General features: G+C 47.5%; 9 protein-coding genes across 9 annotated transcripts; 3 read left to right on the top strand and 6 right to left on the bottom strand.

Annotated features, from left to right (window-relative positions):
- Positions 1-636: 636 nt before the first annotated feature.
- On the bottom strand, positions 637-884 carry N7483_005903 (extracellular metalloproteinase MEP; the record flags this gene model as incomplete). Its single annotated transcript, XM_057089340.1, is given in 2 exon segments — positions 637-731; positions 749-884. 2 exon segments carry the CDS (start codon positions 882-884, stop codon positions 637-639), a joined length of 231 nt encoding a protein of 76 aa, XP_056949169.1.
- A 164-nt stretch (positions 885-1048) lies between these two features.
- Positions 1049-1444, bottom strand: N7483_005902 (extracellular metallo proteinase MEP; the record flags this gene model as incomplete). Its single annotated transcript, XM_057089339.1, has 1 exon — positions 1049-1444. The coding sequence occupies one exon, from the start codon at positions 1442-1444 to the stop codon at positions 1049-1051; it is 396 nt and encodes a 131-aa protein (XP_056949168.1).
- A 735-nt stretch (positions 1445-2179) lies between these two features.
- On the bottom strand, positions 2180-3627 carry N7483_005901 (putative serine/threonine protein kinase ENV7; the record flags this gene model as incomplete). The annotated part of the gene is made up of 3 exons (XM_057089338.1): positions 2180-2730; positions 2788-3406; positions 3508-3627. 3 exons carry the CDS (start codon positions 3625-3627, stop codon positions 2180-2182), a joined length of 1290 nt encoding a protein of 429 aa, XP_056949167.1.
- A 482-nt stretch (positions 3628-4109) lies between these two features.
- Positions 4110-6095, top strand: N7483_005900 (CAP-Gly domain containing linker protein BIK1; the record flags this gene model as incomplete). Its single annotated transcript, XM_057089337.1, has 1 exon — positions 4110-6095. One exon carries the CDS (start codon positions 4110-4112, stop codon positions 6093-6095), a length of 1986 nt encoding a protein of 661 aa, XP_056949166.1.
- Positions 6096-6837: 742 nt separating this feature from the next.
- Positions 6838-7561, bottom strand: N7483_005899 (3-hydroxyanthranilate 3,4-dioxygenase; the record flags this gene model as incomplete). Its single annotated transcript, XM_057089336.1, has 2 exons — positions 6838-7384; positions 7530-7561. The coding sequence occupies 2 exons, from the start codon at positions 7559-7561 to the stop codon at positions 6838-6840; spliced, it is 579 nt and encodes a 192-aa protein (XP_056949165.1).
- Positions 7562-7830: 269 nt separating this feature from the next.
- Positions 7831-9042, top strand: N7483_005898 (RNA 3'-terminal phosphate cyclase-like protein; the record flags this gene model as incomplete). Its single annotated transcript, XM_057089335.1, has 1 exon — positions 7831-9042. The coding sequence occupies one exon, from the start codon at positions 7831-7833 to the stop codon at positions 9040-9042; it is 1212 nt and encodes a 403-aa protein (XP_056949164.1).
- A 683-nt stretch (positions 9043-9725) lies between these two features.
- Positions 9726-10931, bottom strand: N7483_005897 (tellurite-resistance/dicarboxylate transporter family protein; the record flags this gene model as incomplete). Its single annotated transcript, XM_057089334.1, has 1 exon — positions 9726-10931. One exon carries the CDS (start codon positions 10929-10931, stop codon positions 9726-9728), a length of 1206 nt encoding a protein of 401 aa, XP_056949163.1.
- A 1534-nt stretch (positions 10932-12465) lies between these two features.
- N7483_005896 (uncharacterized protein) lies at positions 12466-14049 on the bottom strand (the record flags this gene model as incomplete). Its single annotated transcript, XM_057089333.1, has 1 exon — positions 12466-14049. The coding sequence occupies one exon, from the start codon at positions 14047-14049 to the stop codon at positions 12466-12468; it is 1584 nt and encodes a 527-aa protein (XP_056949162.1).
- A 1954-nt stretch (positions 14050-16003) lies between these two features.
- On the top strand, positions 16004-17428 carry N7483_005895 (FAD binding domain containing protein; the record flags this gene model as incomplete). Its single annotated transcript, XM_057089332.1, has 3 exons — positions 16004-16126; positions 16194-16996; positions 17062-17428. The coding sequence occupies 3 exons, from the start codon at positions 16004-16006 to the stop codon at positions 17426-17428; spliced, it is 1293 nt and encodes a 430-aa protein (XP_056949161.1).
- Between the last annotated feature and the right edge of the window lie 247 nt (positions 17429-17675).

Below are 17675 nucleotides of genomic sequence, written 5' to 3'. Positions count from 1 at the left end.
TGTGGGGATCCTACAGCCATGGGTATACTCGTGAATATTTATCCCAGCATCGAAAGAACCATCGCGATAAGGGTGAGAATGATGCCAAATGCCCATATTTAGGCGACCTGGCTGCCCATCCGCAGGAGCTGAGAATGAGGCATAGTCATAGGAGTATCCGTCTTGGACATCTACAATGACATAATCACCTCCAATAGTTACCGCCCTTGCCACTGTTGTTTCATTGAAAGTTGCCTGCCTTCTCATTGAAACTGAGTGTGTAGAGTAAATCATGATAAGTGTTGACAGTATAGAATATCTGCGCGATAGACGCATTGATGTATGAAGATGGATCCGACATGGACGGAGAGTATAAATATTCAAATTTCAACTCAGGGCTAACAGGTCTATAATTGTCGAGGTATGGAGGATGACCCGATGGATTGTATTGAGCAATGGCGTTATTGCCGCGAGTGGTGGTGTAATTTACGCTTCCATCACTAATCCAAGTGAAAGGAGACGCGGCCATATCCCATGGATCATTGACAATAGACCGGGGCCCTTCCAACGGGTTACCAAGCCCCCATTTGCTGTTTGACTCCAATGTCAGATGCTATTCATGATAAGACGAGGAAAGGTGAGCTGGTCATTCGCTTACTAGACCTGATAACTTGCGTGGGAGACGTAGTCCACCGCACCGTGGATCTCTTCGCCATTTTGAGCGTCAATATAAGCCACGACCCAGCTGAGACCTGTATTTATCTCAAACCTCGAGCTAAGAGCAACAGTGTTGTTGGGTGGATGAAGTATACCAGTTTGGCTGTGGAATCAGAGGCGGTTCCCGAAATGCCCTTGATCATGTAGGATATACCCTTCTGTATGGCTTCTTCCCACCTTCCATCCATGTCAATTGGCAGCTTGAGCTGGCTCAATGCACTTCCAAAAGAGGAGATTGGATCTGAAATACTCCCATGGGAGACGACGCTGACTTCCGAGAGCCTATCGGTTATAAAAGAATTGCCATAAGAAAGAATTCTTCCGTCTTTTCCAATCTGCCCGCAGGAATTGTTCATTGAACTTCGAGCGATGAAGGGAAAGACTTCATGCTCACATTCACGTTAAAGTCGGAATTTTCAATATCAATACCATGGAGCATCTGACGGAAGTAGACATGGGCAACGCCATTATCGTCGATGTAGTGATCACCTACAACGCGAAAGGCAGCACCTGCGGCTACAGCCTGAACCAACTCCTTTGCGACATCAAGGTAGTGGTCTGTTGTAAGGGTGGAGGAAATTTCAGTGTGTATTGTACTGTTTGAATTCACATAGACAGCTCGTTGAGCCCAACGGAATGGACTCAAGTCAGGAACGCCACGACTGGGCCCTGACTGGGCAAGACAGGAAGTTCTCACGAAAGAGAACACTAAAGCGACAGCAAGTAGCATTCTTTCCGTAAGAAACATGATGGATTCAGAGTGGTAAAATCAAGTGCGGTTAGAGGGAACATAGAATATAGGAAACTTAAACTCGGCCTCGAAGTGGTCCTTCGCTTTACTTCATATTGATAAGTGCTCAGGTGACAGTAACGGATGCCATTCCCTTCAACTACCAAATACCGTGCCCTTCCAATATAATCACATCGGATCTCGGAAGATCAGAAGCATGCGTTGTTAGTGAGTTCATTATTTCCGTCGTGAAACGGTCACATTATTTGAGACCACATGGACTCGGTGAGTATGTGTATTCTCTGCATTCCAGGGTATACCCAAGGGCTCATGGGGAACAGGCACGATCTTCCAGTACTGCTAGTAGCTTCAATGAGTAGTGGAAAGATTGGGATGAATCCTGAGAGAAGTATGTACTATTCAATATCGTGTTGCACATCTCAGGACGCGGGTATGTCAATCGACTACTAGTACTAGTACTCTATTGTTATTTTTAGTAAAAGGACAAAAAATCAACGTGGATTGCATGTATGAACCTAGAGGAACCTGCAATGATATTGAAACACAGTGCACATCACCTAATTAACCTTGATGCCATATAACAACTTTCAACTTATACTGTACAGATCGCCAAGGAAAGTTCGCGGACAAGATGATGGAGCGGAGCCTGCCGGTACTCAAACTTGGTGAAAGGGAAATGAATAAAAGGGGAAATGAAAGAGAAAGAGAGAGGAAAAGGAAGACGAAGGAGGTTTAATGAGATGAACCTGCCGCGTCATCATCCGGCAACTGGCTAACAACATCCTTGATGAGTTCGATCAACTCGTCAATGTCAGGACGCTCGGAAGGTTCAACTTCGAGACACTTGCGAACAATTTCCTTGACTGGAGCGCTGATTGTGCTGCTTCCGCTGCTCTTGGATGCGTCATCGACGTCGCCTCCAGACTTGCCTTTGCCCTTGGTAGCATTGGATTTTTCGTCGGGGAATCGCCAGTCGCCACCAAGAACACACATGCTCAGACTACCACCGGTTTCCTCGCTGCGAGCCTCGAATGGACTTTTTCCGACAAGGCATGCATACAAAGTGCAGCCTAGCGACCAAATATCGACCTTGGTATCGATTATGGATCCGGTCTTGACGTCAAATAATTCAGGTGCACGGTAAGGCATAGTGCTGTGCTCTGCGGCTGTATCCTGGACCGCCAATGCCAGAGAGCGGGATGTGATAGCAATAGGACTGGGTGCCAAAGAGCCCAGATCCATAAGAATTGGGGATTGACCATCGTCATCAATCATGATGTTTCCTGCGACATGAAAAATTAGCGGGCGGTTATCAAAAACGTGTCCACACTAGAACTCACCGGGCTTGATATCGCGGTGCGCATACGGGCGCAGATCACCGTCTTGCACACCCTCCTGGCTACGTGTCACCTCATCATCCATCAATGGCTCATTTTCTTCATCCTCCTCCTCTTGCTGCACACGATGGCTTGCCCGTCGCTGTGGTTTCATCTGCATTGTCCTCTCCGCATCTGCCTCGTCCCCTTGCCTCCGTACGCCCTTGGCCTTGCGGGTAGCTTCCGCGCCACTCTTGACACGATATTGGTGCATGGCGCGAAGCGCAGTCGCTACGCCCAAAATGAGCATCATCAAGCGCTTCTCCGGGAAGCGGGTGTGGTTGACCAGATTGGCGTTGATGGCATCTTGAAGATTACCCCGTTGGTAGTAGGGCAAGAGGATGTATACTGTCTTGGAGCCTGCGTCGCCGCCATCGGATCGGAACTTGGAGCCTGACTCGGTAGAGACGGAATGATCGATGGAATGGATGATGTTGGCTTGTGAGGTGAATAGGTTGTACGCTTCGACTTCCTTTAAGGCTTGCGACACGGATTCTTGACCGAAGGGACACCGAATTTTCTTCAAGGCGAACAATTCAGAGCTCGACTTATCTTGTACGAGGTAGACATAGGAGAAACCGCCCTATTGGATTGGGAGTGGATCGATTAGTACATCAATGAGTACGGAGGCCACGGTCTCATCTTCGTGTCCCTTGAGGGCCTTCCTTTGTTCGCATTTCGTACCTCGCCTAATAGTCGCAATAACTTGAAGCTTCGATTATTGATCTTGAGTTGCGGTGAACTGGGAAAACAGCACATGCAATCTGTGAAGTTGTAGAGAAGGTCGAAGAAGTACTGCGCCATGATGGCTATGTACTTAACAGAAGGATACTAGCGGAGTAATAGGATCGTATTCGGAATCGGCAGTATCAGTCTCAGTAATCTGGAATAAGTGAAATACAGAAGATGCAAGTAGCAGGGTTGGAGGTAAGGGGATGGTGAAGTGTAAGAGGGAGGATCGGGGAATGATGATTACGCGGAGTGGAGCACCGGACAAGTTGTTGCTGTATCCATGGTTGGGTTTGTTATGTTCCCTCCCCTCCCCTTATTAGATACTCTGGGGTTTCTCTTTTTTTTTTAAAAAAAGAAAGATACCGTTTTCTTTCATTCCCTTTTATCCAATATCTCAAGATTGGTGTTGGGTCTCAAATAATAATGATTGTTATTGGGCTTTAACTTGGGTTCTCCTGACAAAAACAACCCATTTAAACCAAAAATTGCTCCGCTCTCACCAAACTTTTCTACCTACACCTCTCTACACCTCCACCTGAAAACGTCTACCAGCCATGGCGGCTCTTGACGATGTCCATGTCGGTGATATCGTCAACGTACCTGGCGGTATGTACGGTACAGTAAAATACTTGGGAACTGTGGCGGGCAAGCCGGGTCGATTTGCGGGTGTTGAGTTGAGTAGTGAACACGCTCAACGAGGCAAAAACAGTGGGGATGTGGAGGGACGAAAATACTTTGTGACATCAGTCCCGGGCTCAGGCATCTTTGTTCCTATGAACAACAGCAAATACGTCACTCGAAGATCTGCCAACTTCGCCGTGCCTACAACTCCTGGGCGTGCCCCGCCAGCCAACTTTAGCAAGTCCGTCGGTCCAAGCCTTTCTACTCCTCGTCCTCGAATCCGCCGTCCATCTCTCCCTCGACCCGAATCCCCTCGTGTGCCTGCTCCCAAATTGAGCCTGAGTGGCTTGCGCACTCCTTCTGCCGCGTCTCGAACGTCTGCCTCCAATGGCTACCAGCGGAGCCCTACCAAGGCGCCATCACGATTGTCTGATCGACCACCGTCGCGAATCAGTGTTGATGATGATGCTTCATCCTATGGCAGACCCTCAGACTTCCAGAGACCTTCATCCGTGGAGACACAAGAGTTGAGGGAACAAGTAAAGGGTTTGGAAAAGCAGCTACTGGACCGAGACAGACAGTTAGATGAGCAGTCACGAACACTGAGCGACTTCCAGAGAACCTTGGAGGAGTTAGAGGGATCTGATGCTATGTCCGTTCGTGTCCAATTGCGCGAGAGAAACGAGCGAATCAATCAGCTGACCACGGAATTTGATGGTCATCGCGCGGATTTTCGCAGCACATTGGATACACTGGAAATTGCTGCATCTGAGACTGAGCGTGTTTATGAGCAACGTCTGGATGAGCTCATGCAACAGAACAAGGAGCTTCAAGACCGTGGGGAGGACGTTGAGATTGTTGCACAACAACTGAAGCAACTGGAAGAATTAGTGTCCGAATTGGAAGAGGGACTCGAAGATGCACGGCGCGGTGAAGCGGAAGCTAGAGCCGAGGTCGAGTTCCTTCGTGGGGAGGTGGAGAGAACCAAGTTGGAATTGAAGAAAGAACGCGATCACTCCGCGGCAGCCCTCAAAGACGCCCAAGCCGCTTCTGATGGCCCTCGTCACTCGAGTGATCTCGACCAGAAAGATGATGAAATCCGAGGTCTCAAGGCTATAATCCACTCCTTGAGTCGCGGCAACCCAATGGCGGCCAACCCCAATGGAATGGACGCGGACGCTTACAATGAGCAGCTTGAGCGTATTTCCCACCTTGAGCAACTTCTTCAAGAGGCTGAGGGCAATACTGGCCGCAAGGATAACCGGATTGAAGAGCTCGAGCGTGAAATGCAGGAGCTTCGACTGAGTTCCGATGAAGGAGGTCGCAACCGTAGCTCCACCGTGACCGTGTCTCCTCCCAAGCAGCACAAGTCATCGAGCTCCCAAAGCAGCATGGCTGTGAAAAATATCGGTCACATTAACCGTCTTTCTGATCGTACGATTGTTCCGCCTGATTGGCATGACGCCCCTTCAGAGCCTCGGCAGCACAACCGTGGCACGTCCAGCTCTTCCCACCCACGACTTGAGACCATGCCTGAGTCAGAGAGATCTTCCGATGATGACACTTTGTGGTGTGAGATCTGTGAGACTGGTGGTCATGATATTTTGAACTGCACCAGCATGTTTGGGGCAGGCAATGACGCTGCTAACGCGAATGGCCACCAGGCGCAGCAGGATCACAAGCCTGAAGACCATGCCAACTTGAACCCCAGCGATGACAATGAAAGCCACGCTGATAAATCTCCCTCGCCCAAGACTGGCCGAGATGTCGTCCTTGAAGGACTGAAAGGCATTGGCGGTCTGGGTAACTCCATGGATCCCGCCGCTGGCAAATCCTCTGGAATCATTGATGTGTCAAAGTGGTGTGCTCTTTGTGAGCGAGATGGTCATGAGAGCATCGACTGTCCTTATGATGAATAATGTTCGATGGCTAAAGAGCATGAGATGTGGGTTGGAGGACTTTCAACGAACGACATCAGGCAGCAACCCACTGGAGTTGAATGTTATCATCGTCGCCATTTTTCTAGTACATGGTTTCTGTGTCCCTTTTTTTATTTTCCCTCTTCTGTTCTTCGCGCTGCGCACGATATCCAATTTGCCACTATTTTGATGTCGTCCTGTTGCTTCCCTTCTTTCTACAAAATGTATTATTCCATTCGAATATTTCAGCACCCTGGACCATTCTTTCTCTTCCTTGTTTATTGTTGATTGATATACACTCTGGTCTACGGACACTGTCTTGCATCTTTTAATCCTCACCACTTCTTTCACATTTTTTTCTCACATTGTTTACCCTCCAACCCATGTCAATTGTTGATGTCTCCCAAGATTCAAACCAGCATCTTGGGTCCTTGAGATCCTCTATCATACTTCTACCCTCGAATGAGGGACAATATAAATCTAATTCATCATACTACAATAACTTTGTCTCAGACCCGCACTTCCTTTCCAGCAAGGGTGGGCATTTTGCAACAATAGATATGCACCTGGCCGATAACAATTACTAGTACAATCAACTAGTGATCGTCATTAAGAATGTTGAATTCGTCTATCGTAATACATTCAAACTTTCGAACTTTTCGGTCCTGCCAGTGTCAATGAGAGTAATGAACCCCTCCTTGCTTATCAGATACATAGTGATTCCATTGCCTCTAGATCTCCCTTATTCGGGTTGCGCTGGCGGTTGTACAATTTCTCCTTCCTGGTATTTAGTGGCCGCAATCTCTCCACAGCCCTTGCACCGCCTCTTCTCCTCATCTGCGCCAAACTCTTCCACGACCTCCTTGACCTGTGTTCCTAGATCTGTACATACGAACTTCTTTTCCCATACTACCCCACTGCATGCTCGGCAATACCACCGCATAATGTCCGCAGCATCTTTTGCTCGGGGTTGTTCCATCACCACACCCACTGTATCTTTAAACCGCACAGGACAGTGCGGAGTATTCGCTGGTAAGAGGAAGATAGATCCCTCGTGGATTGGGATATCTTGAAATGTTGGCGGCGTTGTAGATGTATCCACAGTTTTCAACAACATAGAGCCACGGTATTGATAAAAGAATTCCGGAGTCGTATTGATGTGATAATCTGTTCGCGCATTGGGGCCACCGACAATCATAACTGTGTAACCGGCTGTTGCCGGCGAGGAGGGATGATAAACACAATAATTATTGACGGGTGGTTGAAGTAGATGGGAATTGGCTTCAAGCCTGTATATAGAATTCAGGTAATCGGTTAGTCAATATGTAATTTGCGATATAAAATTTGGGCTTCAATTCCTGCAACGCTTATTACGATCACCCCGCGATGATTCACCGGAGTGGAATCGGGTAATAAAGGGAAGAGATATCATACCATTTAGGGATGTTGAGGGCTGGTGGTAACATGTGGCACAGTTATGACTCAATGAGCTTGAGTTCGAGATGATCAGTTCTCAGAATCGACAACTTCTATGAATAAGAACGTGGAGTCATGGAGTCGCGTGAGATCAGGGTCTTGGGGATTGTTCATCAACCCGCTATCTGATCGGTGATAACATATCGGAGTTAAACCGATGCGCCGGAGCGGAATAACATGTTCCCGCCCGATTTTTCTTTTTTCGAGTCGAAGCTTCAACGGTCTCGCTATATGAAGAGCTAATCAAACCAGCAACAAAATGGCCACTCAACAACCTCCTTTGAGGTTTACCGGTCACCAGAACCTGGTCTATCGCCTCGTTCTTGCTACTTTGACTGGCCGCACTGTGCATATCTCGCAAATCCGTCCTAACTCGCCGACCAACCCCGGTTTAGCTCCCCATGAGATTTCTTTCCTTCGCCTCTTGGAGGCCGTCACCAATGGCTCCCAAATGGAAATTTCATACACTGGTACAATTGTCATCTTCAAGCCCGGTCTGATCACCGGTAGCGCTACAGGTGTAGGTGCCAGCGGAGGCTTCATCACACATGAATTGCCCTCAAACTGCAGCCGCGGTCTCAGTTACTACCTGATTCCTCTCTGCCTCCTGGCCCCGTTCTCCAAAGCCCCCATGAAGGTCCTTTTCACCGGCTCCGGTGTCATTACTTCCTCCACACCCACCGGTGATATGTCCGTCGACAGTGTCCGAACCGCCATCCTCCCGCTCTACAACCAATTCGGCATGTTCAACAACGTCGAGCTGCGCATTCTCCGACGCTCGAATCCCGGTCCCAATGGCCGCGGTGGTGGTGGAGAAGTTCAATTCTCATTCGGTCACCAGATTCGTCTCCCGAAAACACTGCACCTGATGAACCCTGGTCGGATTAAGCGCATTCGTGGTGTCGCATACTCCATTGGTGTCGCGGGATCCAATAACGCCCGCATGATCGAAGTTTCCCGTGGTATTCTCAACCCTCTCAGTCCTGATACCTACATTTTCTCCGACGTTTCGTCTGCGCCTCTGATCCCCGCACCCACTAAGGACAACCCTAATGCGAAGAGGAAGATCGGTCTGGGTTTCGGTCTGTCCCTAGTTGCGGAGTCCTCTACTGGGTGTCTTTTCTCTGCTGATGTGGCTTCCCCACCATCGGGTGGTGTGCCTCCTGAGGATATTGGCAAGCAGTGCGCGTTCCAGCTGCTGGAGACTGTCTCCAAGGGCGGCTGTGTGGCTCCAGCTGCTGCCACAACCATGTTGACTCTTATGACTATGGGTTCAGAAGATGTGGGCCGATTGCAGGTGGGTCGGGAGGTTATCGCTGATCCCAATCTGATCCAGCTTGCGCGTGATTTGACCCAGTTCGGTGCTCCTGGTTGGGGTATCCGTGATGCCTCGAGTGAGAACGATACAGGTGATGTGATCATCAGTGTGGTGGGACGTGGTATTGGCAATGTTGGCAGAAAGGTTGCTTAAAGGAACAGCTGTGTCTGTCTCTTTTGATCACTCGCTGCGAATCTTGACGCACTTGAAGCATTATAGACGGCTCTCATTGTTCTCTGCAGGAAGGGCACATCTGCAGATGATCGCTCCGTGACGACTTCGGAGTTATCCCGTGTTACGCCGTCCTCTCTACTTGGAATTGCGAATCGACGCGCTTTCACCGACGAATGAGGGATCTCAAGTTGCAGTCTATGATGCCTGGCCTGCCTTGGTGCCACCATTGGATCACTCAATCTCCTCATTGCTTCTCGAACTCGAATCATGATACCCGATGTCTCTTATTATTCAACTCCAAAAGTCTCAGATCTATATTTGCATCGCATTTGAAGGCGCTCCCAGTTGGTTTGGGGTTTCTGTATATACTGCCAGTAAAATATTTGAAAAATACATCTCTTCAATTCAAGGTTGTTTATCGAAAGTTTGATTCTTATTACTAGTAGTAACCTGGGCAGGAAATTGGAGGAGAGAGACGTGTCGTCAAACGGAAATCTATTCTATGGTTCTATCAACTTGAACTGATATAGTTCCTGTATAGTATATGCCCAGGTGGAAAAGAAACTTGAAGCATTGACCAGGTGGATAATCGAGTAAGAAATCAAGGATGCGTCAACGCCAAAACATGCTATGAGAAACAATAATGAAAAGAACGCTGAAAGCTAGTCTGAGACATCTTCATCCTTGCCAGGAAACATAATATCCTGTCGAATGACAGCGAGAATATGATTAACAAACACAAAGAGCCACATTGATATAATGCAAACAGAAAGTGCCGAACCAAACCCTTTAATAGCAGAGCTCTCAAAAGAATTACCAAGTGTAATAGTAGCGATAGTAAAGCCAGTATTAGGAAAGACCATAGCCCACCAGCTTAGATGGAAAGCAGTTGGCGGTGATCGGAGTACAGCAATCAGCGCAATGCAGAAAAACCAGAGACTAAGAGCCCAAAGGAAAGAGCCTGCAGCCAGAGCTAGAATCTCAAGCATCCGACCATCTGCACCTGTATCTTCGCTACCCATGACACTAAAGGTCTCTGGTAAACCACGAGCCATACCGATAAGGGCTAATGCTGTGAAAGCTGGTGGGCCCACGCAAATGAACATTCCTGGTCTATGCTCCCGATTTGGAAGTCCGGATTCCATAAGTCGACCAATGTAGTGAGAGTACATCATGAAGCTGATGCAAAAGCCAAGACCTTGGAAGGTCATGCCGGCGGTAACGATGGGGATTGCAGAGCGATCAGGTTGTCGTTCGGCGATGACGGAAGCAATTGTGCCACTGAGCATGATGGGGAAGGCAGGGAGGATCCAAGAGGGCATCATGGTCTGTAGTCGATATGTGACAGAGGAGAAGACGAAAGAGTATTGAATGGCAGCAACAGCGAAGGTACAGACACAGTATATCCAGAAGAGAACTTCCAGGGTAGTAGAGAAGGCCTTGGCAGGGTCGTCTCCGAAGTATTTCTCTAGGCCAGTGATCATTGTTGCAATAGAAAGCCAGAATGTTGGGAAGAATAGACCTTCTCGCTCGTGTGTGAGAGATTGGATAAGACCACCGTGGATTATGAATCGCGCAGCCATAAGTGAACAGACAAGGGCAAACATGATTAAGTTGATAATATAGATCGCGAGGCCGATCTCGTCTAGGCCTTTGAATCTGTTTGGCTGACTGGCAATCAAAAGAGCCAGGCCTCCAGTACTCATACTAAGTGTATACCACGCCCATGTGAAGTGCCTTAGTCGATCGCTAAAGTTTAAACGAATGGGCTTCTGAAATTTCTCTGTATCGATCATGGGTGTATCAGAGTGAGATGAGTGGGGAGGTAGTTCATAGGACTCTGCCCCGAGGAGAGCGGGATTGGACATGGCGAAGGAAAGGAGGTGAATGCACAGTGTATGGATTGTCAAAAGATTAATGAAGCGGATTGTTAGAGACAGGCTTGAGGTAATGATTGATTGAGATGAATGGAAGTCGATATCGTTGGTATTGATCTAGAAGAAGGCGAGCGGGGTGAATTTAAAGCCTCGAATTATGGAATCTGGGGCGAGAGGCATCCAGCCCACGGGGAATGCCCAGATTTGATCTATGCTCACAAGAATCGTAAACGCACCGGCCAAGAAATCACCAAGAACTGTGAACTGATTCAAAAAGATAGAATAGGGGGAATTCCGAAGGGCAATTGAGAGCAAGAACCTACCAGCGTGAGTATGGTTATCGGAACACTTCAAAGCCACGTAAAAGCCAAGACATAAGAATAGATCGACTTGACCTATAAGACTCGGCAAATTTCATTGTTTGTTATGCTGAGTGTTATGCATCTCTCCGATGAAATCATAGCCCCAGAAAGAGGCGCCTCATATGGAGAACGGGGGTTGAGTAACTCATCGTGGTCTTGGCATAGTGTTCTAGTATTTTGGTTTATGAGGAAACTGCGATGCCTAAAGAGAATAAAGTTAGATGGTGATGGGCCAAGAAGACCGCAGTTCAGTAGTGTGGGTTTGGATCTGCAATCCGTCGTGTTTGTATAGAACCCCTGAAAACAAGGCCGGATTGACAATTGGCAACGGGTATTGAACACGAGAATATTGAAATGTAACATGGACTAGAAATTCGACTCAGTGTTATGGCGCAGACTGAAAATTGATGTCATAACTGTAGGAGCCTCTTCACACCTGCGGGGACCTTGCAAAATTGTAGTATTTACATCGGTGACCAAGAGCCAAGAGCCAAGGGCCAAGGCGACTGGGATCGACGGTGCATCATTAGACGGTCCGCTGCCAAGCTTTTCCGAGGCAGTGAAGAAACAGACAGTGGTGATTGGCAGGGAGCAAGGATAGAAGGGGGATTTGATGAGATGAGTGAGGAGAGTGGAGCAGGATTGATACATTGAGAACCCGTATTGCTCCGAAGTGCAGCGAAGTGTAGCACCCCTTATCTACTACACAGCCTCCGCACCAACCAGAACTATTGACGCCCTCTGCCAAGAATGGAGAACTAGATTTGCATGGTCATTAGGCACAGTACTATTGAGTTTCATGGTCCAGGTCTGTTAAGATAAGAAATTGAATCATTAATTCGTATAATATGACAAATTTAACATTCAGATAGCATGAAGAGACAACCTTGGAACAATGCAGGACATATGAGAGTAAAGAAACTGTACAAAAATCATCAACAAACTAACATTAACAAACTGTATCAACTTGAACTTGAAATAATGAAATATAATGAAATGTGGCAAGACGCCTAACCAGGACCCAGAAACCAAGAAATGCGACTCCGTAGTATAAACCCAGAGCTCCAAGACCAAGAACTTACAAGTTTCAAAACAGGATCTCCAGGGCTTGGATGTATTCTTGCATCCTCCAATCAAATTCCTCCTCTCGTGCACACTGGCATTCACATCATACGGTAAACAAGATCAGACGCCAACTCAGGAGTCATATCCAACAACACTCGAAGACTCTTCACAGGCGGCCTCTCAGTGCGTGTCGCCGACGCATCCATTGGTCGAACAGCCGGAGTAGCAGCTCCACTATCTCCAGGTAGATGATAGCGTGCAAGTTCCTTCACCTTGCAAGCAGCATAATGAACAACCAATCTTCGAAGCTCGTTCTCCCGAAGCTGCGTCGCCGAGTTGGGTATGATCGGCTCCAGACGCGTCGTCTTGGTGTATGAGTATTGCAACAGATCCAGGACCATGGGGACTTGGAGTGCAACCAAGCCAATAAGGGGCTGTGAATCCAGCATCGGGTTCATGGATTCTGCATCTTCAAAGGTCAAACTTAGGAGATCTCGGTGGAGTTTTCGGAGGCAGAGCTGGGCTAGTGCGGGAATGAGGTAGCGTGTAGCGAAGACGTATACCTTGGCGTGGAAGGTGAGGTATGGGAGATCGGCAGTAGAGGAGTCGGGGGTGGGGAGAAATGAATCGGGTGTTTCGTCATTGTAATCAAGTTCAGCGAATTCATCCCAAAGGCTCTGACCCGGTGTGCGAGGTGAGGAATCGGATCGAGACTGCTTGGCGAATGACATATCAATGAATGGCTTCTGGGGAGCCTCCTTCTGCTCCTCTTGGCTATCAATTCCACTCTCAGCCTCTTGCCACTCATCTCGAGTGGGAGTGTCTTCCACTGGAGCACTCTCTGCTGGCTCGCTCCACTCCTCTGCTGGTGCAGAGTCGGCTTCCTGTTCAGTCCCGGCCTCGGGCGAAGGCATAGCCTCAGAAGACTCCTCCATTGGCGCCGCTTCTGTCGGTTGTGCTGATTCTTCCAAGGTATGCTCCCGGGGTTGCTCGGACGCTTCCGCCTCCATTGAAACTTCCTGGACTTCAGGTGAAGCCTCCAAGGGAGGTGTTGATGGAGGTGTTAGGTGCAATGCTGGCTCCTCAGCGGGCTTTGACCCACCCTTCTTCTTCTTCTTGTTCGCCTTTTTGCCCTTCTTTGTGGAAGCTGGCGACGAACCCCATTCATCAGCCTCATCGGCTGGACCTGCATCCGCATCTGCCTCGGGCTCCGGTACCGACTCGGGCTCGACTTCACCTTCGGCGGTATTTGACAAATTCGACTCCTCTGGCTGATTTGAAGCATCATTAGCCTCAGTTGAAGGCGCTTCTTCTGTCGCTGGCTGCTGCTCTTCCACTGCCGGCTCTGCTGGAGAGTCATCTTCGATGGCCTGTTCGGGCGCGGCTGGTGCCTGTGCTCTTCGACTAGCGGAACCGACAGATGGAGGTGGAGATGGTGCAGGAGGTGGCACACCGGTGGACATTGAGTCGGTGCGATGAATTTCCCGCCATGATTTTGCAGGACTAGTTGCAGTCTCGGAAGCGCCTATCCTTGTCCGTTCATCCAGGCGAGGGATTGGTGCCTGTGGCACATTGTAGTCCCCCGTGTATGCATATTCACAGAATGCGACGAAGGTTTCAACATCTTGATCTTCCAGAACTGCGATACGATGTTTTGATTCTCGGGTATGACCATTGTTCATGAGATTGTGTAACGGTTTGGAGACATGTTGGGCCAATCCCGACTGAATTGTCAGCTTCGTGTGTCGAGGCCCAACCAGGAAGGTGAAAGAAGGCGAAAGGATAATGCTGTTTATTGACGATGAGGATTGCTGTCAGCAGAGTTACTTGGGAATGAAGCTTTCGCTTGGCAGATCCATGAGTCAATACACACCTACTATAATCACGAGTGGGGTCCATGAGGAGCTGATTGATTTGCGAACAGCTATGCACGAACTAAATAAAAGATCATCAAGGTTGTACCTGGTGCAGGGTCTACAAAGCTATGGGACTCATTCTCTTAAATAATTTGTATCAACTTTGGGCAAAATTACAAAGATAGCTCACGCGCCCCATGAGACCCATATAGACCCTCTAGTCTGCTACGTGTGCAGCTCTGATGGGTGTGTGGGGTGGGAATAGCATCGACGCCAACATGCCAGCAGACCGACTCGGATCCCTCCAAATCGCGATAAACGAAAGTAAATTAGGTACCTAATGATGCCTTTGATGAGGTATCTTGGACAATTTGGAGGTCGAAGCACAATTAATTAGACTTACAGAGTAGTGTAATCCTCGCTGAGACCTACGCAGCAGAGTAGCGTGGACGTTTACGAACACCGTGTCGGCATATTCGAATCTGCATACTGCGGTCATGATGCAGTTTTAATAATCTTGGACTACAATCGTGAAACATATGGGTTCGATTTGCTTGGGGTTGCTGCACTAGAATGGGCGGCAGTGGGTGTTTGTGCCCAATCCCAGCCTTCGAAGAAACCCAACTGCGGGCCTCACTACTTGATTTGTCTACATCGTCGGGAACCGGTCTGGTTTTCCACAGCTTCACTTTTTTTGGTCTTTTCTCTTTGGTTGTTCAATTTTGTGGCGGTCTGCAGATTTGATGAGTGGATGCTAGAGAATAGTTAATCCAATGGTGAACTATGACAAGGTCTGTGATAGGGACAGCCAGGTAATGATAAACCCCATCTGGATTATTTTCATGGTTTTTCAAATCGTTTATTTTTCGTCTCTTTTTTTTCATGCAGGTCCGAGTAATTTCTTTTTCTCTCGTCCTTGCACATGTGATACTCTTTAAAGAAATCGTCTTCGATACTGTCCTTGTCGTACTACCAGTTGCGGCGGCGTATATGGCCAAGCCCCATTTTCCTATAATGTATTTTGACTAAGCTTATCACCAGTTGCTTTCCAAGGTTGCCATCACGGAATCTTAATAATATATAAGGCCCAAGTAAGAGATTGATAAACTAATGAATGGCTAAAGCAAGAGGTAGGTAAAGTGAGAGATAGCTCAAGTGAGAGATGGCTCAAGTGAGAGATGGCTGGATTAAGATGGATGAATATTATATATAATTTTCTTTTTTTCTATCTTCCAAATATGGGTTATGGCTATTATAGACCCCTGTAACTAGTCCCTGTAACTAGTAGTGACTCATAATAGAGATCTTATTACGATCAAGTCTCCTAAGATGATGGCCTACCCTTGAGGACTCTAAGTTATGAAACTTGTAATTTCTCTTCCTCTCTCACGCTACTATCAGATTTCGAAATACAAAGCTGCAAATTTACGCACTTTCTCATCCCAATTTGAACAGGCCGATATTGGTCGACATTTCGACTAACTATTCACCAGTTGTCCAGTCCTTGATTCTAACAGCTTTAAGTTCAAGTCCATCCTGATGAAATATTATATGAGGAAGCATCAATATATCAAATATTATCACATCTTTCCCGGGCGGACTCTCCGATATTAAGGGATATCATTCCAGATTTATAAGTAGTTCACCCCAGAGTAGATAGAGCGGGGAACTTCGGACAGTCCGATCTAAGTCTATTAACATTTGACCATAAATTCAGCGATGAAAAAACATAATAAGAACCGACCTCTCTTCTCAGAACTGCGTTCGAGCTCAAACAATCATGACGAACCCCCTGCATGTAATCATCGTCGGCGCTGGCCTAGGAGGACTAGCAGCAGCAATTGGAATCACCAAAGCCGGCCACCAAGTGACCATTCTCGAACAAGCTGAGCAACTTGGCGAGGTACACTTACCAGATTCCTATTCAGAAAAATCGAGAACATTCTGAAAATCAAATTAACATTTACCAGGTTGGAGCCGGGATCCAAATTCCCCCATCTTCCTCGCGAGTCTTAGATCAATGGGGCCTACTTAACAAAATCCGCACCATCGCAACCCTTCCACACGACTTCCACCTCCGAAGCAAACATGGTGAAATCCTTTCAACACAGAACATCCAACCTTTCATTGAAAAGAAATACGGACACCCATATTTCCAAGTTCATCGCGCAGGATACCATCGTATCTTAACGGAAGAAGCAATCAGACTCGGTGTAAAAATCCGTCTAAAATGCACTGTTCAGGATATCAATTTCAATATACCTTCCGTTCGAATAAAAGGAGACCCGGACTACGAACTTACATCCGATCTAATCATAGGCGCTGATGGTCTTCGCTCATTATGTCGGGAGAAATTCCTCGCTCGTCCTGATCCACCACGTTTAACTGGGGACCTGGCATACAGATCTTTGGTTAAAGTATCTGATATGACGAGTCCGATACTACGAGATCTTATCAGGAAGCCTTGTACAAATTACTGGATGGGTGCGAATATGCATGCAATGTGCTATTTTATTGAAAGGGATCAAACCTGTAATGTCGTGTTGATTATCCCGGATAATCTACCACCAGGTGTGAATGTGAAATCCGCTTCGGTGGAGGAGATGCAAGCCAATTTTGACTCGTGGGATCCGCAACTTGTGGAGCTCTTAAAGTGTGTTGGAAGTACAACTAAGTGGAGGTTACAGGACAGTGTGAAGATGGAGCAATGGGTTCATGAGGCGAATAAGTTTGTTTTACTTGGCGATGCTTGTCATGCCACGCTTCCTTATTTGTGAGTCTGATGATAGTCTTGAATTGGATGGATTGAGTTCGAATTGATTTGCTAATTTCTTTTAGAGCTCAAGGTGCTGCTCAGGCTGTTGAAGATGGCGCTGTATTAGGAGCCTTGTTTTCCAAGGTAGCGCCATCTGCTGGAAGGGTATACATGACTGATATCCTTCGGATGTATGAGCAGCTTCGACGGGATAGAACAGCACGAATTGTTCAGAAAAGTGCTGATTTTAGGGTGATCTTTCATATGGAGGATGGGCCTTTGCAGCAGGAACGTGATAGAGCACTGCTGAACGATACCCCATCTGAAGGGTTTCCATTCCTGTTTGCGGATCCAAGCTTACAGGAATTTCTCTTTGGTTATGATTTTGCGAAGGAGGTTGACATTGCTTGGGAGAGCTATGAGAGACATCCTGTGTCATGCTCGCTCTAAATCACTCGATGAGAACTTTATTTAAAGGATTAAAGTTGTCAACTGGTGGCTTCAGTGCCCAGGTGATTTCGATGCATAGCTCACAAGGTTATCTATCCTTTTACTTCTACTTGGTAAAGGGATGATGCTACCCGACTTGTGGATACGGAATACTTCAAGTTGAAAGCGACTCGAAAAGTAAATCGAATGGAGACAGGGACGATGGCAATTTAATTACTGTTTCGTGTCTTCAGAATGTTTGGTCTTT

Source organism: Penicillium malachiteum, assembly GCF_028827825.1.
Source record: "Penicillium malachiteum strain IBT 17515 chromosome Unknown utg000002l:1.0-8849297.0:1.0-8852440.0, whole genome shotgun sequence".
Classification (NCBI taxonomy): domain Eukaryota; kingdom Fungi; phylum Ascomycota; class Eurotiomycetes; order Eurotiales; family Aspergillaceae; genus Penicillium; species Penicillium malachiteum.
Note: the sequence above shows the minus strand (reverse complement) of the source record. Positions and strands in the feature narration are given on the sequence as shown.